Source organism: Peromyscus leucopus, chromosome 7 (assembly GCF_004664715.2).
Source record: "Peromyscus leucopus breed LL Stock chromosome 7, UCI_PerLeu_2.1, whole genome shotgun sequence".
Classification (NCBI taxonomy): domain Eukaryota; kingdom Metazoa; phylum Chordata; class Mammalia; order Rodentia; family Cricetidae; genus Peromyscus; species Peromyscus leucopus.
In genome coordinates this window covers 13163053-13186455 of record NC_051069.1, presented here as the reverse complement: position 1 = coordinate 13186455, position 23403 = coordinate 13163053, and the positions used below count along the sequence as shown (strand labels likewise).

General features: G+C 35.1%; 1 protein-coding gene across 9 annotated transcripts in view; it reads left to right on the top strand.

Moving 5' to 3' along the window:
- Myo9a (myosin IXA) overlaps nucleotides 1–23403 on the top strand; it is a 240569-nt gene that overhangs the window by 75878 nt on the left and 141288 nt on the right. For 7 of the 9 annotated variants that reach the window (XM_037207448.1, XM_037207447.1, XM_037207452.1 and 4 more), the window contains 5 exons: nucleotides 2287–3197; nucleotides 8995–9089; nucleotides 13196–13258; nucleotides 16597–16696; nucleotides 18493–18549. In XM_037207448.1, coding sequence (XP_037063343.1) covers nucleotides 2322–3197; nucleotides 8995–9089; nucleotides 13196–13258; nucleotides 16597–16696; nucleotides 18493–18549 — 1191 coding nt within the window. In that variant the 5' untranslated portion in view covers nucleotides 2287–2321. Of the gene's footprint in view, nucleotides 1–2286; nucleotides 3198–6071; nucleotides 6152–8994; nucleotides 9090–13195; nucleotides 13259–16596; nucleotides 16697–18492; nucleotides 18550–23403 lie in introns of those variants that run through there. The other 2 variants (XM_037207454.1, XM_037207451.1) reach the window with 2 other exon arrangements.

The following is a 23403-nucleotide window of genomic DNA, read 5'->3' as shown; positions in this document are numbered from 1 at the left end:
TTAAAATCTATTTTGGGGCTGGAGAGATGGTTCAATGGTTAAGAACACTGACTGCTCTTTCAGGGAACCCAGGTTCGAGTCCGAGCACCCACATGGCAGCTCACAACTGTTTGTAGCTCCAGTTCCAGGGGATCCAACACCCATGGCAAAACACTAATACACATAAAATATTTTTTAAAAAAATCTATTTTGACTGTGAGGTGTGTGTGTGTGTGTGTGTGTGTGTGTGTGTGTGTGTTATGTACTACAGGACCCATATGGAGGTCAGCAGACAATTTGCAGGGGTTGGTTCTTTCATCCCATCATGTGGTTTCCCGGGCATCAAACTCAGGTCATCAGGGTTGGGGGTAAGCAACTTCATCCAAATAGCCAGTCACCAGACCTCTTTTCATACTTGTAGATTGGTAGAACCTTGATTCTGACAATATTAATGCTTGATAAGGAGGCAGAAAAATTTGAACTCTTTCATACTTGTCAGTTAGATCTATTGTTCGGACAACATTTTTTTTGTAGTATCTGATTCTTAAGGGGTATCCCCAAACTGGTTATTTCACTGCTGTGTGTAAAACCCAAAGAAATGTTAGCAAAGATAAATGAGGATACATATATGAGAACTGTAACATTAGTGTTTTAGTGTAGTATTGGAATAGTAGTAGTATTCACTAAACGGATAGTGGGTTGATAAACAATGGTAAAATCATGGACTGGGTTATGATTTGGCATTACTGAACTTGAATGCATCAGCACACTATTAAGTATAGTATGATACCATTTCTTAAAGGTTAAAAACAGGAAATGGTATTTATATAATTTTATACAAACTTACCTAGGTAATAAACATGTATCAACATGATACCAAACTCATGATAATGGTTATCTCTGTAGAGTAGAACAGCAAGTGTATAGCTGTTTCATACTTGTTGAATTTGAGCCATGGATACGTGGCTACCTTTTATGTATTCCATCATCTGTTTAAAGGCCATCTAGGATAAAAATAAAGATAATTTTTTGATCAGAGGTCTTTGCAAAGAGTGTTGTAGCATAAAATAAATTGAATTTTTTATGTTTTTTAAAAAATACATTAGGAACTAGAGAGTTTTTGTTAATTTTAGAAAGGATACAACATATATAAATATATAAAAGGATTTGTTTTTGTTTTTTTTCTGTAGATAGTAGCAGGGTAGAGAAGAGATAAAAATAAATTGTGAGGTCGAGAAACCATTTGTAGGAAATAATTTTTTTGGGGTAAGTTGTGAAAGTTGAAATCATTCATCTTGAAGTAGTGTATGTGGAATTTTAGAAATTATAAGGTTATGAAGGATGGAATCAAGTAGATAAAAGTAGAACAGTAGAGGGGCTGGAGAGATGGCTCAGTAGTTAAGAGCACTGACTGCTCTTCCAGAGGACCTGAGTTCATTGCAGGCAGAACACTGCATACATAATAATAAATAAATCTTAAAAAAAAAAAAAAGAACAGTAGCATTGAAGGACAACGTGTAGGGGGTTAGAATAAAGCTTGTAATGGTACCTGCTTGTATAATCTTGTCAACTTAGCAAGTTCAGGGCATGATCTTTGAGTTGCTCCTATTAAATCACCTCTGTTTCTTGACCACGAAGAAGGGAGTAGAGAGCCAGAATTCCTTGAAAATGTTTAAATAGTTGGTTTCTTGTTTTTCCTTGCTTAAGACTTTTAATTTCTGTTTTAGTGAGTTTCACAAAACATTTCCTCCTTTGATGGCATTCTTTCTTGTTTCTGTGTTATCATTAAGAGATTTTGTGTATAAAATTAGCTTTGTGATTATTCTGTCCCCTTAATTCAGTCTTTAGTGAGATTCTTCAAAGATATAGCAGAAAAATAATTTGCTTTTTCTTTTTGGGTTATTGAATAACAAAACAGCAGTACATATATTTTTGTATATTATTGTTTTTAGAAAGTACACTGAATTGGACAGTAAAACTTAATGTTATATGGTTTCACTGAGACTATTTGCAAAATGTCTCTCCTCCTCTAGTTGAAAATAAGATCTTACGTAACTCAGGCTGACCACAAACTTATTAGATAGCTAATGATGGCCTTGAACTCTTTTATTTTACTGTCTCTACCTCTCAAATGTTGGTATTGCAAGCATGTGCTACCATGCTTTGCTTAATACTTGCTCTTATACAGAGAATTGGGATTTTGTGTTCAGAAAGCTGCAGTCAATATGCTTGTTAAGACTTTCATTTTTGGGCACAGAAAACAATATTCAATGTGACTGCTCAGTGTTTTTGTCTTTTATGTTCCAGTTCTTTTGCCAAGAAAATGATTTGCCCAGTCCTGAATGCATACTCTCCGTTCTGATGGGACAAGATCCAATATGAATGTAAGTGATGGAGGAAGACGACGCTTTGAGGATAATGAACATACATTACGAATATATCCTGGGACAATTTCAGAAGGGACAATTTACTGTCCGATTCCTGCCAGAAAAAACTCCACAGCTGCTGAGGTGATTGACTCTCTTATAAATAGACTTCACCTAGACAAAACAAAATGTTACGTTTTAGCAGAGGTAAAGGAATTTGGTGGGGAAGAATGGATACTCAATCCAACCGACTGTCCAGTTCAACGAATGATGTTGTGGCCCCGAATGGCTTTGGAAAATCGCTTGAGTGGAGAGGACTACCGCTTTCTTCTGAGAGAAAAAAACCTTGATGGATCAATTCATTATGGTAGCCTCCAATCATGGCTACGGGTAACTGAAGAACGCCGCAGGATGATGGAACGGGGTTTTCTTCCACAGCCTCAACAGAAAGACTTTGATGATTTATGTAGCTTACCTGATTTGAATGAGAAAACTCTCTTAGAAAACCTACGGAATCGCTTTAAGCATGAAAAAATTTATACTTATGTTGGCAGTATTCTAATAGCTATTAACCCATTCAAATTTCTTCCTATTTATAACCCCAAATATGTCAAAATGTATGATAACCACCAGTTGGGAAAACTTGAACCCCACATATATGCTGTGGCAGATGTAGCTTATCATGCTATGCTTCAGCGCAAAAAGAATCAGTGTATTGTGATTTCAGGAGAGAGTGGTTCTGGGAAGACACAAAGCACAAACTTTCTTATTCATCACCTTACTGCCCTCAGTCAAAAAGGATTTGCTAGCGGAGTAGAACAAATTATTCTTGGAGCTGGACCAGTACTTGAGGTAAGGTATATATATATATATAGAAACAATCAATCTCAATCTCTCTCTCTCTCTATCTCTCTCTCTCTCTCTCTCTCTCTCTCTCTCTCTCTTCTCTCTCTCACTCTCTCTCTTTCTCTCTCTCTCCCTTCCCCTCCCTCCCTTCCACCCTCCTTCCTTTTCTTCCTTTTTTTTTTTTTTAAAGACAGAATCTCTACACAGCCCTGGCTATCTGAGAACTCACTATGTAGATCCGGCTAGCCTTGAATTTACAGAGATCCACCTATTCTGCCTCCTTAGTGCTGGGATTAAAGGCCTGTGCCACCACACCAAGCTGGAAATAATTTTCTTAAATATTCAAGCAAAACTTGATAGATGTGAGAAGATGAAATAAAACTATAAGAATAGACATCATTTGTAGTGACCAAGGGAACCTCTAAGACGGTAAAGAAACAAGGCAGGTGTGCTACTAATAATTTGTTTTTGGAAATGGTTCTTATAGGGTTGTAACTCAGTGATAGAGGACTTGCTTGGTATGTGCACGCCATGGATTCTATCATTAGTATCATCAAAAGAAAAATCAACTAAAAACCATTTCTTTGAGAATAGTAGTCTATCTCTTTACAAAAAAGGTAGAAGAAGCAGGGCAAAATTCTGTTTGTATTTGGCTTTACAAAGGAAGAAGGTGAAAAGTAATGTGATACTTCTGGAAATAAGATTTCCTCAGGAGTTGTGATTAGTAGTTTTGTTACTAATATTTTATTGTTTCATGACTTCTGAACTAATATTCTAAATACTGTATTTTTTTGCACGGGATCATATAATTATCCATTGTTTTCTGTGATATAATTAAATTAATATGTACCTACAGTTATTAATGTTCTTAGATTTTTCTTTGAAGTTTTATATGCTTATTGAAGCACTATTTTCACACTCAGCCTGGTAAATATCAACTTGACTTTTCCCCTTTTATTTTTTGCTATCATGCAGCCTCACATTCAAGCACAAGTCTGAGCTCTTTGCTGAGCAAACATATATTCTGACATTTGTAACCCTCTTGCACACTGGCTTCTATGTGGACTCAATCTTTAATAACTATTTTTTGATTTTTATATTATTTTATGTGTATGAGTGTTTTGTCTGCATGCATGTTTGTGTGTACATGTATGCAGTGCTGGGAAAGGCCAGAAGAGGGTATTTGATCTTCCGGAGCTGGAGTTCGCCATTAGAATTCTCTGAATTATACCTAGTCCTTTAGAGAGCAGCCAGTGCTTTTAACTGCCTCTCCAGTCCTGACTTTCATATCTTTTCTAGGCTATTTTATACTTGAAATTATGAAGTCCCCCTCTTCTCCCCATTATTAACACCTTAAGTATTTTTAGTGCTTAAACAATTGCCCCTGGTTGTTTTGGAGTAACAAACATGGTGATAAAGGGTATGGAGAGGCTGTTCTCAGTGAGTGATCAGTGAGTCAGTTTAGCTTTTTCCAGGGAAATGCTGGATAGGCTGAATTCTGAACAGTGCTTTGGAAGTACCTCATCTCTTGTTCTAGTGGTGTCTAGAATACTTTATATAAAAAAAATCATTTTTTAAATATAAAGTATTCGCCGGGCGGTGGTGGCGCACGCCTTTAATCCCAGCACTCGGGAGGCAGAGGCAGGCGGATCTCTGTGAGTTCGAGGCCAGCCTGGGCTACCAAGTGAGTTCCAGGAAAGGCGCAAAGCTACACAGAGAAACCCTGTCTCGAAAAACCAAAAAAAAAAAAAATAAATAAATAAATATAAAGTATTCTAGACACCACTAGAGAAATTGGTACTCTTTTAGTGTGGAGGTAGGGAAGAATGAATAGTAATAGATTAAATGCTACAATGCTTATTTAAAAACAAACAACAAAACCCTAAAATTTAGCCAGTGTTATAAGTGCCATCTATAAGGATTATTGAAAATCTTGACTACTTAATAAAATTCTTAAAAGATCTTCTTTGGACAGTTCTTGTCTCCTTCCTTCCTTCCTTCCTTCCTTCCTTCCTTCCTTCCTTCCTTCCTTCCTTCCTTCCTTCTTCCTCCCTCCCTCCCTCCTCCTCCCTCCCTCCCTCTCTCTCTCTCTCTCTCTCTCTCTCTCTCTCTCTAATGAAGGAAGATTTTCAGAGTTTCTTATTCTGGTATTTTTATTGACCTCAGTGTTCAAGAAGTAGGATTGTTGTATCATAGTATAAGTAGAGTGGTTCTGTCATTTCTCACTAGCAAATATTAATGTTTTAGTTGCTTCATATCCTCAGCAGCATTTGTCATTGCCATTTTTCTTCTAGCCATTCTGATAGGTGCATAATGGCACTGTATTGGGTACATTGAGGTCTTAAAAATGAAATCCTATAGTAGTGTTGTTGAGCATGTTTTCTCACATGTATTTGCCATCCGTATAACCCTGTGATGAAGTGTCTACAAGACTCTCTCATCAACATGGGCCTAAAGGATTTCACCTGATCAATAGACTTGTATTCTAATAAAAAAATTAACATAACAGGGAAAGCTCTGCTTGGCTTCTTCTATTATAGTTTTGGATAGGATTAAACATGTTGTATGCCCAGGCATGTTGTTGCAAATCTCTAATTGTAGCACTTTGGAGGTTGAGGTAGGAGAATCTAGAGTTAAAGGTAAATCTGGGCTGCATACATAGTAAATCTTAGACCAGCCTGAGATATAGTGAGATTGTTTTTAAAACAAACAAAAGAAGTTGCACATGTGAAAATAGTAATAGTATATTGTGAAACTACATTTGTTTTCCTCTAATCCTGCTTGTTTTCCTTTTTTTTTAAACCAAAGTAGCATATAACATTTAAATGATACAGACCTTTTTATATTTTTTGATTTTGTGACATTTTTATAAATCCTTAGGGAAAATGTCTTCTATAGTGGACAAAGGAAGGACAGAATTGACCAATGATTTGAGACATTCAGATCTCACCACTGCTCAGGTGTGTGCGACACAGTGGATGGGTAGATGTGTCTGTCAGAGTTTTCTTGATTGTGTTTGAGCATCCAAACTCTCCCCATCACCTATTTAAAATGATATAAGGGATTATAAGCATTCACAAGCAATATTTGTAGAGAATTTCAGGAATTCATAATTGCTATGTCACTGTAGTGTAATTTCTAGTACTCATTAAAATTTAATTTCATAGAAATTGAAATACATGCATGCTAGATAGGTAGATAATGTTTCTCAGATGTTACATTGTGTTTGAACTATTAAAACACAGATTGCTGGACCTTATCCCCAGAATTTCTGACAAAACTGCAGGTTCTAAAATTTTGTATTTCTAACAAATTTTCAGGTCCATGCTTCTGGTTTTGACTACACTGATACCTTTTGGAGTAGAAGTAATAGATGAAGTGTCAGTTAAGTGTTATCTCTTCAGCTGTGTGTGTGTGTGTGTGTGTGTGTGTGTGTGTGTGTGTGTGTGTGTAATTAGAAGGATGTGATTCTTAATGATATTTACAAGAAGAAAAACGGTCAATGAATCATTTCAAAATCAATGTTTTTAAAGATGCTATGAATAGGCTACTCTTCTAGGCAGTGGATGATTTATTTTTGGTGGAATAGAGATACAGCACCAGCTCCTGCTTTTTAAAAAGTTTTAATTTTATTGAATTATAACTTTTAATAAGATATATTTAAAATGTACAATTTAATGAATACATAAATATGTAAAAATGTTTATCCATCTGTCTTAGTTTTGGTAGGAAAGGGTTTATTTGGCTTATACTTCCACATTGCTTTTCATGATTGGAGGACGGCAGAACAGGAACTCAAGCAGGGCTAGAACCTGGAGGCAGAAACTGATGCAGAGGCCATGGAGGGGTGCTGCTTATTGGCTTGCTTTCCTTGGCTTGCTCAGGCTGCTTTCTTATAGAACCCAGGACCACTAGCCCAGGGACAGCACTATGCACTGTGGTCTGGTCCCTCCCCAACTGATCACTAATTGAGAAAATGCCTTATAGCTGGCTGTCATGGAGGCATTTCCTCAACTGAGGCTCCTTCCTCTCTGATGACTCTAGCTTGTGTGAAGTTGACACACAAAACCAGCCAGTATACCATCTAACTACTATCATATAATAAAGCTTCAGACTATCTTAAAATTTTAAAATATTTTTGTTTCTGTATATGTGTAGATGTGTGAGTGTCAACACCACGTATGTAGAAGTCAAAGTTCAACTCCTGGGAGTCAGTTTTCTCCTTTCACCATGTGAGACCTGGTGATCAAACTCAGATTTCAGGTTTTCTGGCAAGGGCTTTTACTTCCTAAGCCATCTTGCTGAGTATCTCTATCAACCCATGGTCCCCTGTGGACATATCCCACCCAGTTCTACCTCAATTCACAGACAACCTCTGATTTACTTACTATTTTATCTTTTTTTTTTTTTAAGAATTGGATATAAATAGATTGTATAATTGTATTCTATGTCTAGGTTTTTATTTTATTTTATTTTTTAAAGCATAGTGTTGACTTTTCATCATTGATTTTGTTTCATTCATTCTTTATTGCTGGCCATTCATTATTCCATTGCCTGGTGTATACTTTGGGTGATGATACAGGGAGTTTATAGTTCTTTTGTCATCTGTTCAATAGCTTTGTTTTAAATAGATAAGTAGAGTACCTTACTGAAACTTCATTTATATACTTCCAGAATGATCAGTTTTTATATAATTACTATATTCTTAGCCTCTTATTTCAGGTTTGCAAAATACTTAAGTATAAACTTAAGAAATTGACTATCTCTGGGATATGAAGATATTTTGACATGAATGAGATTAGTCTTTTTAAAAAAAGAACTTGTTAGTACTAATGAACCTCTTTGTGTGGCTTCAAGCCACCAGCCCACTTTCAACCTCCCTCTCCCCCCCAAAAAACTTTACCTCACAACCTTAATTTTGTCTTCAACACTTCTGCATAAGCATTTAGTCTTCACGATCTGTGATGGGGCAGCTCCAGTCTTGGTTTTGGCAGCACTTACCTGTGTCTGCTCCCTGACCAGTGGCCACAGTTTCCCAAGGTTGACAGGCCCTCGTTCCTCTCTAAGTGGCCATGCCACTTGAAATTACCTAATGATATTTGTTGAATTTGTTGAATTTGGTCCTGTGGTGATTTATGCCATCACCATTATCCCTGCCTCCTGAGTGTGCTTCTGGGTGCTTACAAATGTGGCTGTTGCCATGGCTCTTGTGACTGTGAAGTTGCCAGGGTTTTTGTTAAAGAAACATGTTTTTATTTTAATAATCTTGTGTATATATGGATGTGTGTGTTGTGTGCATATGTGTCTGTAGGTACAGGAACCTGTAGACATAGAAGTAGAGACCAGACGAGGACATTGATCTGTACTGTCACTCTCCACCTCATTCCTTTGAGATAGGGTCTCACTGAATCTGGAACTAGTTGAAATGGCCAGTAAACCTCAGCCTTTCTCCTCTCTGTCTACCTGCTGTGTTGGTGTTACAAGTGCTGTGTGTCGCCACACTGGGCTTTTTACAGGAGTGTTGTGATCTGAATTCAGATCATGCTTGCACAGCATGTGCTTTTAACAACTGAGTTTTTTTTTTTTAGTCCTATATATTAGGTTGTAAAAATTGAGGTTTATTTTACTGAATTAGTATAAAGTGAAAATTTACTTTTTTTCCAGCGTTTTCATTACTTTCTTTTATTCTACCTCAAATCTGAATGATTCTAAACATATAAATCAATTGCCTTACTGTTTTTTCTTTGGTTTTCAAGCAATGTTTAAAAATTACTTTAAATAAAAATAATATTTATTTTGACAGGCCTTTGGAAATGCAAAGACAGCTCATAATAACAATTCAAGTCGTTTTGGCAAGTTTATTCAAGTAAATTACCAAGAAACAGGCACTGTACTTGGGTAAGTACTGCTGCTTAGAAGCAATATATTTTGGTACATATAAACATATATGTCTATATATTAAGTACATGTGTCCATACATACATTTTTGGTATATACACACATATGTATATTAAGATCAATTTTATTTTCTGTGTGTGCATATACCATATGAATACAGTGCCCTTGGGGAACAGAAGAGAGGGCATCAGATCTCTTGGAACTGGAGTTACAGATGGTTGTTCGCGGCCATGTGAGTGCTAGGAATGGAACCCAGATCCTTTGAAAGAGCAGCCAGTGCTCTTAATTGTTGAGTTATATTGCCAGCCCCTGGAGCATATTTTATTTTAGTTATAACTCGTTTCATAAGCTATGTATTATGACATTGGTATCTACATAAAAATTGTTTCCTCACTTTTTGGTGGGTTCAAACTGAGAAAAATTTAAGACTAATTATGACTATTAATATCCGTAATTTATATTTGTTAACTGTTAACAATTGCATGTATTTACGTTTATATTATAAATTTTCAAAAATTTATTTTCAAGTCAGAAAATGGCCCTTTAATTATGGTATTTACACTTTTCTACATAGCCACATTAGTATTCTCCCAGTCAAGGTATTAACTTTGGTACAGTAAAAATTTTTACAGTTCCTCTGATTAGTCATATGATTGTGCCAGCAATATATTTTATAGATTAAAAAATTAATAGAGTATTCTTTAGACCAGTTTCAGATACACAGCAAAAGGAAACGGGAATTACAGAGAGCTTCCATGTATCATTCCCATCCTTTCCAGCATAGCTTCCCCTGTTACAAACATCTTTTGTTAGTGTGGTCTGTTAAAACTGATGACAGTGTTGTTGCTGCTTTTTATTAATTGTGAAATCTATAACTTGTACTGAAGTTTGCTAATTGTGTTGTATATCTTGTTGGTTTTGAGAAATGTACAGATGCTATTTACATTTAATACATCAGCATAATTTTACTGTGTTAAAATCTTTTGTGTTTGGGTTATTCAGTCCTGTTACCTTCCGGGTCTTGGTAACTCGTAGTCTTTTACTATCTCCATATCACCTTTCCAAAATATATAGTTGAAATCATATTGTGTGCTGCTTTTTCAGGTTGGATTCTTTAGGCTAACTGTGTACTTAAAGTTCTTTTATAGCTGTTTCTTGCTTCATTGATTTAATGTTTAAATTTGCAATTATTTGAGAGATATCTTTGTACTTTTTAAAAGTACTTAAATTTTTTTGTGTATTTGATTGAGTATATTTTTAAGTATTTTATTATGAGTGTGATTTTTCTCTTACAATATATTTTTCTTACTGTTTATTGGTTTTTATAGTTTTATATCTAGTGTCTTGATGGATGGTTTGTACTTTACTGTTGTTGCCTTGATTGTTCAAGGCATATTATAATATTTGTAAACAGATTAGTACCTTACTTGGGACTGGCCTGAGGGTTCTATCCCAGTCTCACTCTTGGCCCTAGCTCTCTGCTTCTGTTTCTGCTAAGAACAGCAAAAGACTATTTTAAACTCCCACTGCAATGAACTGAGCCACTTTGTCATGATGGTCTGTCTTCTGAACCATGAATTAAAACAAAATCATTACTTCCGTTGTCTGTCTTTCCTTCCTTTTTCTCCCTCCCTTCCTTCCTCCCTCCCTTCCTCCCTCCCTTCCTCTCTCCCCTTCTCTATAAGGCATTCTGCCTTAGCAGTGGGAAATGTAACTAAGTCAATTTTCCATCACTGTGACAAAATACTAAAGATAAAAGAGGAGAGATTTTATTTTGTTTTACAGTTGTAGAGGTATAAACCCTCGATTAATTCACTCTGTTATTTGTGGTCCTGTGGCAAGGCAGAGTATCATTGATGGGATTGTGAGATAGACCACGTGGTGGCTAGAAAGCAAGCAATGAAGAGAGAGAGAAGGAGGAGAGGAGCCAGTATCCTCTACAAGGGCACATTTTAATTAGATAATTTTCTTCCACTGAGGCCCAGTGTGCTTTCTATTAGCACTATAGACTGGTCATTCAGTCTTTTGCCTATAGGCCTTTGTGGGGGATATTTAAAAGCTAAGCCATTATAAATATCACTAATATTACTCTTGTCTTTTAAGTCAATACCGTTTTCTCCATTAAGTAAAACTCCAGCTCAAGAGCTTTTATTGTATTAACTAATTAAGCATTGATTTTTTTTTTTTTTTTTTTTTTGGTTTTTCGAACAGGTTTCTCTGCGTAGTTTTGCGCTTTCCTGGACTCACTTGTAGCCAGCTGCTCGAACTCACTGAGATCGCCTGCTCTGCTCCGAGTGCTGGGATTAAAGGCGTGCGCCACCACCGCCTGGCTAAGCATTGATTTTAATTGTCTTGAGTTTATATATTACTTATTAAATTTTATCAAAGGTGTTTATGGGATCTATGTAGATAAACATGTCTTCTGTCTCAGATACTTTTTTTTTTTTTTCCTTTTCTTTTTCCTGGAGCTGAGGACTGTACCCAGGGCCTTGCTCTTGCTAGGCAAGCGCTCTACTATTGAGCTAAATCCCCGATCCTTTTTTTTTCCTCTGATAATGAGCTCTTTGGAATTCCTTGAAAAATAGTTTCACTTGGTCAGTACAAACACACTGGCTTATATGCACATACATACAAATTGTTATTTCTTTATTTGATGGTTTTTATAATGATTTTTGTGTTCCTATTATTAAGTAGATTGGTCTCTACTTTTCTTTTTTATGCTATTTTATGCTCAGTCTTATTTACTTCTGCATTAAAAAAAAAATGCCAAAATTACGTGTATACAACCTCTTGGCCTATCTGTGAAGAACCTAAAACCAATGTCATCAGCAACCACAAAAGTTCAGGAGAGATGTTCAATGGCAGTTTCATAGATCATGTCTTTTCTTGATTTTTAAGACTTACCAGTTTTCAAAGGCTCAGTTGGTACTTTTTCTCTTTAAAGTAGGAGTTAGGTTTATAGTTGTGTTTTACAAGAGAATAGCAATAGGTAAAGTCATGTACATTGCTTTTCAACCTTGAAGATAGTAGTGTATATCTTCATTGATTAAGATAGTTTTGTGAGTTAGAAAGTAGATGTCTAGTTTCTTTTATTGAAGGAAATGCAGGCTCTCCTGTTGACTACCTAAAAAGTATAAACATTTTATTCTGTGGTAGTTAACAACATATATATGAGCATTATTAACTTATTTATTTATTTATTAAGCATATATATATGGGGTGCATTTTGAGTATCAGGTTTTGTTCTAAATATTGAAGATAAAAAAACATAAGCATGTTCTTTGCCTTTGTTTTCATTGTCTTTTTGGGGAAATAGATATTTATGTAAGTTGATTGTAGTAAATGAGCAAGAAAAAGTGGTTATAGCATGGTCATAGTGGTCAGTTTGGACAAATTGAATGAAGTTAATATTTTTAATTATCTTCTTGACATTATGAAGCAAATTTTAGATAATTTTATTTGAAAAGTCAGATATACATAAAAATAGAGAAAATAATTAAATAGAGCAAGGACATCCTAGATAGAGTCAACAATATTTAATTCACCGTCCCTTCTTTTTCTATTCTGGTTTCAAGTAGAATTTCAGACACATGTAATGTGCTCAGCATTGTGGTGAGCAGGTAAATGTAGTGGTATAGTTTGACTAACTCATTCTCTGAACTGATAACTTTTGTACCAGTAGAACTCATGGATTAGGATGGACAAAAAAGAGATGTCTAGGAAGTAATAGAATCGAAAGTCAATCTTTGTAGTGAAATCAGACCTGGGTTCATATTCATGATTGTGTTGCTGATAACTAGTTTATGATTTTGGTTTTGTGTTTATTTTTCCAAATAGGGATTTATTGTGTATTTACTCTTGATAGAGTTTACCTTCTTATCTCATTCTCTAGCCATTTTATGGCATTGATAGGTTTTTGAGAATTTAACATGGATAATGCTAATATCTATAACAATTATGATGAATGTACTGCTGTCATCTGGAGAATGCTTCTTTATACTTTTGAACTGTCTAAATAAATAAAATCTACCATATATTAAACTTTATTATTTATTTATCTAAACCAATTTTTATTATTTATGTCAACCAGTTTTATTTTCTTCCAGGGCCTATGTTGAAAAATACCTACTGGAGAAATCTAGACTTGTTTATCAAGAGCATAATGAACGGTAAATATTTTTATTTGTATAATTAGATGAAATTAACAGCACTACACAGATTCCCTTTTAGATTCTTTGTATACTGCGACCCTTAATTCACTGTATGTCATGCATAATTTTTATGTGTAACTACTATTTCTTTTTTGGGTAGAATGCTATTTTTCCTTTTAAAGGCATTTGGGAGATTTTTATTGGATATGCAGAACTGTTATTCTTTCTCAGTTCTAGATAAATTGAGAACAGGAAAGTGGTTTTTCGGGTGATAAACTCATTCTTCCTAGAGCCATCTGTCTTTATAAGCTATGGGCCTTTCTCATATTTCTTAGTGTTCTTCTCATTTGAAAGTAATAATAAGCTAGGTGTGGTGTTTCACACCTGTAATCCCTGTGCTTGGGAGGCTGAGGCTGGAAGATTACCAGGAGTTTAAGGCTTACTTAGGGTATGTAGTAAGTGACATGTCAGCTTGGGGCTATAGTGTTAGACACTTTCTCTAAAATCAACTACAAACAAAATGAGTTTTCATAAAAGCTCTTAATTCTGTTGTCATATTTGAGGTACGTGGGACTTAAAAATGAAACATGTTACACATTTCAGATAAAGAAACCAAATTTTGCAAGGTAAAATTTGCTTCACATGTCAGTGTGTTAACAATAAAGTTATGACCCAGAGTGTGAAGATAAATATTCCTGAACTCTTATGTATACCTTGGGCATCTTACTTTTCTTCTTACGTACTTAAAATCTTTCTTTGTGTGTTTCAAGGCCTAAATGAAATTAAAGGTTTTCTATTTAAAAATTTTTTTTAATATATCTATATCTGTATATATATATTTTTTCTTTTCTTTTCTTTTTTTTTGAGACAGGGTTTCTCTGTTTCTCTGTGTAACAGACCTGGCTATCCTAGAACTTTTTCTGTAGACCAGGCTTGATCTTGGACTCACACACAGAGTTCCACTTACTTCTGCCTCCTGAGTGCTTGGATTAAAGGCATGCTCCACCATGCCTGTTGGTTTTATTTACTTATTTAGTTTTTTTTTTTTGTTGTTTTTTTTTTAATGAAGGGTCTTACTCTGTAGCCTTTTCTGTCTTGGAGCTCAGGTTGGTTTTAAATGCAGAGCAATTTGTCTGCCTCTGCCTCCTGAGTGCTGGAAATAAAGGTCTAGGACACCATATTTGGCCTTGAAAGACTATATTTAGGACAGGATTAACATGGTCCTTATATGTAATAAAGCTCTGCCGGGCGGTGGTGGAGCACGCCTTTAATCCCAGCACTTGGGAGGCAGAGGCAGGCGGATCTCTGTGAGTTCGAGGCCAGCCTGGTCTCCAAAGTGAGTTTCAGGAAAGGCGCAAAGCTACACAGAGAAACCCTGTCTCGAAAAATCAAAAAACAAAACAAAACAAAACAAAAAGCTCAGTAATTAATGACTAACTACATAATGAAAATGAATTATTGGCAGGATTAGGTTAAGAATTTAGTTTGTGTGTGTGTGTGTGTGTGTGTGTGTGTGTGTGTGTGAGAGAGAGAGAGAGAGAGAGAGAGAGAGAGAGAGAGAGAGAGAGAGAGAGAGAGAGAGAGAGAGAGAAGGGGGCCAGCAGAAATAAGAGAAGATCTTTATTGGAGATGTTTGAATACATAGAGAGAAGGCTGTAGGTATACTCAGTAGAACACATGCACAAAGAAAGCTCTAGCTCATTCTATAAGCAATCTGTGTGGTTTTTTGAACATTATAATGGAGTAGTGGGGATATAATTTTGCTTTCTTGGGTTAAAGAATAAATTGGAAGTGACAATACAGAGTTTACAAGCTGATTGTTATTTTGATTGCTTTATTTGACAAGTGCGTGTATGTATGACAAGTCTGTTTATGTGTCTCTGGATTTGGTTTGCTGTTATTTTGGTGTGGAATTTTTCTGTCTGTATTCATAAGATACAATGCTCTAAGGCAGTGGTTCTCAAACTGTGGGTCAAAACCATCGGAAAAACAGATATTTACATTGTGATTCATAACAGTAGCAAAATTACAGTTATGAAGTAGCAATGAAAATAACTTTATGGTTGGGGGTCACCACAACATGAAGAACTGTATTAAAGGGTCGCAGCATTAAGAAGATTGAGAACCACTGCTCTAAGATTTACCTTTTTGGTCTAATCTATATTTCCTTAGAATGAGATGAAGGCTATTCCTCACTGTAATTTCTTGCAAAAGCTTCTGAAAGATTGAGTCACCTTAACAGCATAGTCATATCTGGTTCTTGGTTTTTATTCAGAAGAAGTTTTGATTGCTAATTCAAATACTTTAGTGGTTATAGAGTTGTTTGAATTTTGTTTAGTTGAATTTAGTAGCTTGTATTTTTCTGGATATCTGTTCATTTTATGTGGGTTATCTTAACTTGATAATAAATAATACTGTATCATAGTCTTTTTCATTTTTCTAAGTTTGGCTATGGTGTTTCTCCTCCCTCATTCCTGACTTTGTCTTAGTCTGTTTTTATCAGTTTAAATACAGGTTTGTTAATTTTGTACATGTTTTCAGAGAACCAGTTTTTAAAATTTCGTTGTACTCTCTATTACTCACTATTCTATGTATTTGTTCTCTAATGTTTGCTATTGCTTTTCTTCTGCTTGTTGGGTTTAGTTTATTCATTTACCCCCTTATTTTTCTTTCTTTTCTTTTCTTTTTTTTCTTGGTAATTTATTTTATTTTTTTGAGACAAGGTTTTGGTCTAGCACAGGCTAGCCTGGAACTTACTGTGTAGCCTATGCTTGACTTGAGTAGTTCTCTGTCTCAGCTTCTTGGGTGCTGGGATTATAGCATGAGCTTCCACATCTGGCCACATAGTTTTGAATTTTGGGAATTTCCATTATTGGTTTTAATTTTATTGCACAGTGGTTAGATTTCATTTGACTATGTTCAGGCTTGTTTTATTGTCTAGTAGAGCTTCATGTCGACTTGAGAAGATGTATATACTCTTGTGTTAATGTAGATAAAATGTTAGGTGCAGTCGGTAAATACCTTACTGGATTTAATTGGCTGCAAGCTCTTGATTAACTTTTGGAGCCCTGAAAGAGTAATTTCAGCAAATTTGTGAACATTTTTTTTTCTTTATTAGTGTTAGAGAAGACCATTTTCAAAATCCCCAATTTCTCATTTTCCTGCTTCTGTCTCCTCCCTTTTTTGGTATTCTATATTCTATTTTATAGGCATACTAAATATTGAATTTGTCACAATGCCTTAAAATTGAAGTAAATCAAACAGTTTACTAAGTAATGTGTTCTTTAAAAACAAAACAAAATAACAAAAAAACAAACAAAATTAGTCATGTTTATTATATATTTTGTTCCCAACAGGAACTATCATGTATTCTATTACCTCCTCGCAGGAGCAAGTGAAGAAGAGAGGTTAGCATTCCACCTTAAACAGCCTGAGGAGTATCATTATCTCAATCAGGTGAGAGTTCACAAAAAGCATTTTGAAATGTAGGTAATAATTAGATTTTAGTTACTGAAAAAGTTTTTTAGTGTTTTTTTTCCCCTCAAGTCAGATAATGGATATTAACCAGTGCCTTTATGTAGTTAGTCTAAAATTTAAGTGTTGTAACTTCCAAATGTAAAAATGATTATCTCCTTTATACACGTGGTAAAACATTAAGTATGTTTTCTATGCATTTTGTGAGATTCTTTTAAGAATATTAAGCTGTTTCATAGTGCTTTTCTGATCAGAAAAATGTTACATTCTTTCATTGTGACTTACTTTTATATACCGAGGATGTTAAGTGTAACTGGTAATTAATGCTTACCTATTGCTTAAGAGATTGCTTCAAACTTGATTTGCATGTTTTGCAGTCTAATGCACACTTCTGCATGCTATGATACTAACATAGAGTATCACTGTATAATTTAATGAACAGCCCTCTTAAACATTTTGTAGGAAGCCAGGCATGGTGGCTCATTCTGGTAATCTCAGAATTTGGGAAGCTGAAGCAGAAAGATTACCATGATTTTAAGGCCAGTTGGTCTATATAGTGAGTTCCAGGGAAACTTGTGCTACCTTGTGAGTTTCTGTGTTAAAAACAAAACAAAATAGAACAAAGTGTCAAGATGAAATTCTTCAAAGGCAAATGATTTAGAGAATATATCTTTCTTTAAAATTCAGAATACAGCCTTAAGCTTCCATAATGAGAAATGATCTTCACAGATTTTCACGATATTCATTTCTCTATTTTTTTCCTCCTCATTAAAATCCCAAACCCACCAGGCGGTGTTGGCACATGCCTTTAATCGCAGCACTCGGGAGGCAGAGCCAGGCGGATCTCTGTGAGTTCGAGGCCAGCCTGGTCTCCAGAGCGAGTTCCAGGAAAGGCAACAAAGCTACAGAGAAACCCTGTCTCGAGAAAAAAAAAAAAAAAAAACCAACCAACCAACCAACCAAACAAAAACATCCAAATCTAAGTCGTGGAATTGTTTCTATAATAGATCATTTAAAGAATAAAGCAATCTCTCTCTCTCTCTCTTTTTTTTTTTTTAAAGGCAAAATACACTATTTATGGGAAAAGGCCTTTATGGCAATGAAAAATATCCATAGGGAGTTTTTTTTCATTTAATTTACACTTGAGTGCATCAAAATTATATAGTAAAGATGATGAAAGTAATACCATGGACTTTTCCTCAAATGTACAGTATACTCTACTTGCTAATTTTTTTTAACTTTAAAACTTCATATTAATATAATATAATATAAACTACCTTAACTTTGTGTTAATAAATCTAGAACTTAGAAGTTACTTCACTTTCTGTTTGAATGCTAGAAATTTTTACTGTACAAAATTAAGTATAATTTTTAAAATTACTAATTCAGCTCCAGAGTGATTATTTTCTTTAAATAGGTGATAATCACTTATAAATGAGATGTGAAATTTTACTGACTCAGAATTTTATATTCCTGAGTCTTTGTGTAATGAGTGGCTGTGGCATACATACATAATGTCAGTACTTACAGGATAAGGAACTTAGTGGTAAATACAAATAACAGAGCCACTGGACATTGACATGTATATATTGAATAGAATAATATAGGGTCTCCCAGAATCTGAATATTTATTTAGTTTTTATTAGTGTATGTTGCTGTGCAAAATAACTGTTCTTTGGCTAGAAATCTTGCTTTCTGAATACTGCATCTCAGAGATCATTACATAAGTATAATTCCTACCTAATAACTTCTACCTAACTAATCTGCCTTGCTTTCAGATAACAAAGAAACCCCTCAGACAGAGCTGGGATGATTATTGCTATGATTCTGAGCCGGTCAGTACAAGTACCTAAATATTTTTTGATCCTGTTAAAGGGACTTCACATTGTTCATTTGCATCCATCTTGATCAGTCAGCATGAAGATGAGCTGATGTACCAACAGGGCTATAGGAAAGAGTATCACTAGTTTTTAGTTACTTGGAATGATTGATTTGTATGTAATAGTTTGTTGCTTATAGACCAATTTACTATTTTTATATATTAAACCTAATGTTTAATCTTCATTTAACATTTACTTTCACAAACAGTGAATAGATTACCATCCCTGATTGCCTAGCACTGAAGTGGCTCTGTTTCAGCTCCAGTATTTTTTTTCCTTTGAGGTTTTTATTATGTTTTGGTGTAGTGTGAATGCTATCCACAGTCTCTCATCCCTAGCTTGATACTTATTTCTTAAAATTAATTTTTAGGGAGCTAGAGAGATAGCTTAGTGGTTCATAGTGCTTGCTGCTTTTCCAGAGGATGGGAATTTGGTTCCCAGCACCCAATGTCAAGTGGTTTGCAACTTGTCTGTAACTGCAGCTCCAGGTAATGTAGTGCCACTTCTGGCCTCTGAGGGCACACACCCACCTTCACATGTATATGCACATATGAGTAAAATAAAAATTACTTTTTAGGAGCTATAGAAATAGCTCATTGGACGAAATGCTTCTTACACAAGCCTAAACACTTGAGTTCAGGTTCTTAGTAACCATATAAAAGCAGGGTGTTGTGCATGTCGGGTGTATAAAGACAGATCTCAGGGGCTTTCTGGCTAGATAGTCAAAAAAAACCCAACCAAACAAACAAACAAACAAAAACATCCAAATCCAAGTCGTGGAATTGTTTCTATAATAGATCATTTAAAGAATAAAGCAATCTCTCTCTCTCTCTCTTTTTTTTTTTTTTTTTTTGTTTAAGGCAAAATACACTATTTATGGGAAAAGGCCTTTATGGCAATGAAAAATATCCATAGGGAGTTTTTTTTTTTTCATTTAATTTACACTTGAGTGCTTAAACAATAAGCTCCAAGTTCAGTGAGAGAACCTGTTGCAAATAAATACGGTGGATCGTGATAGCAGATGACATCTGATGTCATCCTCTGGCCTCCATGTGTAAATATATGCTCCCAGTATTGGGTGTTAATCTTTTTCATATAATGAGTATCTGGGTTTTTTTCCTCTGATTTTTTTTTATACTAGTAAGAGAAACTATAAAACTTCTACTTTAAAAATTGCCTCTAAATTATTGAAATTCTCATAAATAAGATTATGAAGCTAGAGAGATGGCTCAGAAGTCAAGAGCATTTTCTGCTGCTGCAGAGGACCATGTCTTAGTTCTTAGCCATGTCTGGCAACTATTACTCTAGTTTCAGGAAATCATATGTCCTTTTCTGGCCTCTGAAGGCCCAGCATTCATGTGTACATAACTATACACAGGCACATGGACATTACACAGAAATGAAAACCTTAAAAAAAAAGACTTCTAGAGGTTTTAAATTGAATTATATAAAGGCATATATGGTAGAAAATGACTGTTTAACTGTTTATTTTATGTAAGTACAAATTTTAATTACAAAATGATGACAAAAAAGCTTTTCTTTCAATCTATAGTTTGGTCACTTATAAAAGGCTGAAAACATAGATACATCTAGCTGTATTTATTAACTAATAAAGTTCTTAAGTATTCTTCCTATACATATAACATGTCTTAATCCTTGCTTTAAAGAATCACAACTTTCTCATTGCATGTTATATAAACAATACTGATTGCAAAATTGGTCTATGTTAGATTTGTGAAGTATCAGCATGTGTGGGTGCTAGTTTTTTCCTTCAGACAAAATTTAGTTACATTACCATTTCATAATTTAGAAGTTATTGGTTTCAGATTTATATTTTAGGAAATAGACATTTCAGTTTGTAGATTCTTGATTAATTGTAATAGAAAAAGTATAATTTATTTTACTTCAAAGAAGTTGTTCTGTCTATCTTTCATTAACCACCTCAAGAAGATCATTCCTCTTTGGAAAGCAGGTAGGCTACTGCAAACTCACTGCAAACATGATTGATTATTTGTTCAGACTTGGCTGAGGAACTGGGGATTGGTCTTCATTTGTTCATAGTTTAAGTAATGCTTAAGATTTTGGGGTGGTTGGCTTGCCCCCAGTACTAGCTCATCCATTTACTAATTTTGAGACCTTCAGAAGATCATTTAATTCTTTTTTTTATATCTCTTTGAATTTTTTTTATTTTATTTTACTTAATCTTTTTATTTCTGCCATCTACTTCAGAGAACAGTGTTCCTTGGTCACTTCAGCATGCTTATGTTCTTGCACTTTGGGTTATACAGCAAGATTCTGTCTCAAAAAGACCAAAGGAGCCCCAGGCCTGTAATCTGGCCCTCAGAAAGGCTGAGGCAGGAGTATCTCAAGTTTAGACTAGCCTGTGTTACTTAGCAAATTGGAGGCCAGCTTAGCTACATAGTGAAATTCTCCAAAAAAACAAAAACAAGCAAACAAAAAGACTCTTCAAAAATGGCCTTTAAATTTCTTATTAAATTTTACAATATGTATGAAGAATTTGATAGAGTACTGAACACTCAAGTGCTAGGAAGAAATGTCATTTCTATAGTTGTTGTCATTATTTGAATCAGAGTACATCTTTTTTTTTCTTCTTAAAATAATTATGTAGATATAATTTCTTATTCTTTTGTTTGTGTGCCTGATTTTATTTGTGTGTGTGCAGGAGCACGTGTCGAGGCCAGAGAACAATTCTGAGTGTTCTCAGATGCTGTCCACATTTATTTGTGTTTGTTTAAGACAGTGCCTTTCACTGACCCTGCAACTTGGAAGTAGGCTACACTGGCTGGACAGCAAGGACCCACCTGTGTCCACCTCCCTAGTGACACATGCTACCATGCCCAGCTTTTTAAAAATGTGGGCCCTAGAGGTTAAACTCAAGTCCGGATGCTTGCAGGGCAAATATTTTACCTATATTGGAATACTACCCCAGTCTGTAATTTCCTCTTAATACTACTGTCAGCATTATTTGTTAGTCTTGTTTATTATATCTTCAAATAACTATAGCCTGAACTTTGCTTAGCTTATGAATTTATTTATTTGTTTATTTTTTGAAACCGGATCTCTCTATTTAGTTCTGACTGTCTTAGAGCTTGCTTTGTAGACCAGGCTGGCCTCAAACTCAGAGATCCTCCTGTCTCTGCCTCTGTGATTAAAGGTATTCATCACCATACCCAGCTCATGATTCTTTTTCTTCCAAGTGAATTTAAATATCAAGTAGTTTTTCTGTGGATCTTGTAGTTTATTTTTTCCTATTAGATTTTCCTCATAGTATATTTGGAAAATAAACTTCATCTTCCCATGAGTTTTTTTGTTTTACTTATGTGATTCGTATTATAAAAACAATGTATACAAATTTCTGAATGGTCTTAATAAATAAAAAAATACGGAGCCAGAAATTTGGGTTAAAGCCCGAGAGAAAGATCAGAGGAATAGGGCAAACCATGAGCTACCTTACCTCCCCAACTCCACAGCTTCCAAAGAGAGCTTCTTACTGTATACTCATGTTCATATGCCTTTTCTGTTCTGTTCTCTCATTGGCTATCTTAGCCCAGCTACATCACTTCCTCTTTTTACACAGCTCTGTCACTTTCTGTCTGTCTGCACAGACCTCCAGACCTCTACGGTTGGTATTGGGGTACGGTTGGTACGTAGTGGTACATGTGCCACTACGCTTGGCTCTGTTCCCTAGTGTGGCTTTGAACACACAGAGATCTTGCCTGCTAAGGGATAGGATTAAGGACATGTACTACCACTGCCTGGCTTCTTTGTTTACTTATAATGGCTGGCCTTTTTCCTCTGATCTCCAGGTAGGCTTTATTTATTAAAGCACAAATAAAATATCACTACATTTCAGCACAAATAAAATATTACCACAAAAAAGAGTTGTTATAGGATCATTATACCATTTTTGCTCGCTCTCTCTCTCTCTCTCTCTCTCTCTCTCTCTCTCTCTCTCTCACACACACACCACACACACACACACAACACACACACACACACACACACACACACACACACACACAGAACATGCATAAATGGTCCCAAGAGGACCTGTAGTGAGAGAATTATTTTTAACAAGTAACCTTTGTCCACTACGTGGTGATTTAAGTTACTAGAGTTTTGTATCAAATTCAAGGAGCACTGTTGCGTGGGAGAAAACAGTATTTGAAACAGATACATTTCAGTTTGGCTAGCTAATTATTATAAAGTTTTTGGCTTTGAACAGCTATTGAACTTGTAATCTGTTTTGTTATATGTAAGATTATGTTTTCATCTTTTGAGATTGTAGTAAGTTTATCTGTATCAAGACATGATGATGACTGGTGGATAGATATTTAGCAAATGCGATATTTTCCATCTTTAGTGACTGATAATATATGCAAATATGAGGCCTTTCATTATCATAGACTCATTTGGTCTTTGTTTTGTCAACTATAAAACATGGGCGATGAATTAAATACTTAAGACTATGTGGTATTTTGTGTGTTTGCTCTTTTTTTTTTTGTTTTGCCCAAACTCACTGTGCAGCCCAGAATGATTTCCAACTCTTGGCAATCTTGCAGCCTCAGCTGATCTTGTGCTTAGTGTATAGACCACCATGCCCAGCTTGATAATATATTAATATCTATTACCATTGTAACTTGATCCTGCTCTGTGTAATTTCACTCTAAAGACCAGCCTCATGTAATTGTTTATGGTTTTTTTTTTGTTTTCTTACCTAAGACTCCAGTATATTCATTTCATGATTTTTCAAAAAATTACCTATATAAGAGTAGCTAAGTATATGTT